This window comes from Limulus polyphemus, unplaced genomic scaffold, assembly GCF_000517525.1.
Source record: "Limulus polyphemus unplaced genomic scaffold, Limulus_polyphemus-2.1.2 Scaffold1736, whole genome shotgun sequence".
Classification (NCBI taxonomy): Eukaryota; Metazoa; Arthropoda; class Merostomata; order Xiphosura; family Limulidae; genus Limulus; species Limulus polyphemus.
This window is the reverse complement of record NW_013667346.1, coordinates 24,524-26,663: the sequence shown is the minus strand read 5'-3', so window position 1 is coordinate 26,663 and position 2,140 is coordinate 24,524. Positions and strand designations below refer to the sequence as shown.

The following is a 2,140-nucleotide window of genomic DNA, read 5'->3' as shown; positions in this document are numbered from 1 at the left end:
ATATATATATATATATATATATATATATACACACACACACACACATACCCACAAGGACTCAAAAACAAACAAACAATGTAACTGTACTCAGGTACTTGAAAAGGGCAGGAACTTCTGCTGAGCAAAACGATAGCTTCAGTACAGAAGTCACGAGCAAACCTGGACTGTCATAGGAGCCTGTGAGCTGGGAGTTGAGCTTCCACTATGTCCTGATAAGTCATAGCCAGAATGGTGGTGACGATGATGATGGTGAACACCACCTTGCTGCTGAGCTCTTGTCCTTCGAGATGGATCTACAAGACACAAAAAAAAAGTCCAAAGAGTATCCAATAGTTTAAACAATATATATTCTGCTACCAGAGCTTAAACAGTGTGCATAACTATACAAACACCACCAAATGTTACATCTGCGGTAGTGTGAGTTGTTAAAAAAGTGCCTTACTGGCAATCATTAGGGGGGGGAGTTAACCATTTAGTTAAATCAGTAGAGCATTCACCCTGCGTACGACAGGTCTTGGGTTCAAACCCAAGGGTTTCCCAAAGCAAATTGGCTCCCAAAAACTGGTCATCCCAAGACCTTGAAATAAGGCCTGAGAACTGAGAATGTGCTTTGTAGGAGAGATGTGGTAATTTAAGTCAGTTGTTAAGAAGTGCAGTGGGTTAACCCGTTAGCTCAATTAGTAGAACATTTTTATGGTATACGAGAGGTATTGGATTCAATACTGAGGTGAAGAAAGTACCACACATCCAGCTTCAAACTTAATTCATATTAAATGGTATTATAAGTCTTCCATGTTGTCAATGGTATCAAAGTGTAATAAACAACACCTAATCTTAATTACTAAAAAACCTCTTTTATTAAATATGTGACTGGCATTTATACATAGCTTTAAATAATACTTTCTTCTGTAGCTGTGTAACGATTTATCACTCAAGACTCCACAATATGAACTTCACTTAATACACTGATTTTAAGAGAAATTCCAATTATACAGTTCAATCAAAAACGTTTTTTTATATTTCTCACACTATTATTAGTCAATTAAATATCTTTCATTTTTTAAACATTTATTGAGTTGTCTCTCAAGTTCAGTTTAAAAAAAAACAATTGATCAGAATATTAGTGATAACATTTACTAAATTACAGTTAAGAAATAAAAAAACGAGAGTAAGCTGCAAAAATTTGGTAGAGATTAAGAAAAATATCTTCCTTATTCCAATTCTGAACAGAAACCACTATATTTTTCAAAACATAACAAACCGTACTGTATTTTTTAAAACATGAACTTTTTGTAACCACTGCCTTATATCTTAGAAAGACATTCTGTTAATAACCCATGAATCCACCATCAGATCTTGGTATTTGTACATACCTGTACACAAATGTATAAACCACAGAATGGCCATTAAACCAGCTCCAATAATGAAGGAAGCAAATGCAATTCCCACAACTGCACCTGTTGATAGCCCTATTAATTTCTGTTTTACACATAAATCTGCATCAACTTCAACTTGAGCAGAATCATCTGGTAAAGATGGTACGACTGAAAATTTGGAGAATTGAAAATCATGGTTAAAAAAATACAAGCTACATAAAAGCAAATGAAGTCATGCATTAAATGTCTCTTCTTTTTTTTTTAACATTTTGCAAACTTAAATTTGAGAGAGAAAAAAAGTTAACATTGAAAATACATTTACCACTCTGAATTATATGCTCAAACAAAATTAATAACCAAAAATAAATCAAATAAAGCAACAAAAGAACATTAAAAGACATAGCAAGATTTACAAAATCAGTTAATACTTCTATCAGTATCACGTAAGAACTTCTATTAAAGGAAATATTATATAATGTAAATCTATTTATTATCTCTGACAGTTTGGTCGTAATATCTGACATGCTCAAAAATTTTAACTACTCATCTGTTTTCTAATGAGACTGCAAATTTGAAATTACATTTTAATCTCAAAATTATATTTTGTTCGTGTTTTTTAATTTCACTTCATAAAGTGGAAGAATGAGCATCTACACAGTGTGGTCACAAGTAAATAGACACCACCTTTTCAGAAAAAATGAAAATTTTCAGTCATATTTACATGAATTGATATATTTATAATTTAATTAATATCTGATCTTCCT

The 2,140-nt window shown here is 32.1% G+C and overlaps 1 protein-coding gene across 1 annotated transcript in view; it reads right to left on the bottom strand.

The window, feature by feature from the left end:
* Positions 1-35: 35 nt before the first annotated feature.
* The window catches only part of LOC111087104 (transforming growth factor beta receptor type 3-like), a gene marked incomplete at its 5' end in the record, with an annotated part of 18,382 nt that continues 16,277 nt past the window's right edge, over positions 36-2,140 (bottom strand). Inside the window, 2 exons of the mRNA XM_022392553.1 lie at positions 36-293; positions 1,374-1,544. Of these exons, the coding sequence (XP_022248261.1) occupies positions 148-293; positions 1,374-1,544 (317 nt within the window). The remainder of the gene's footprint in view (positions 294-1,373; positions 1,545-2,140) is intronic.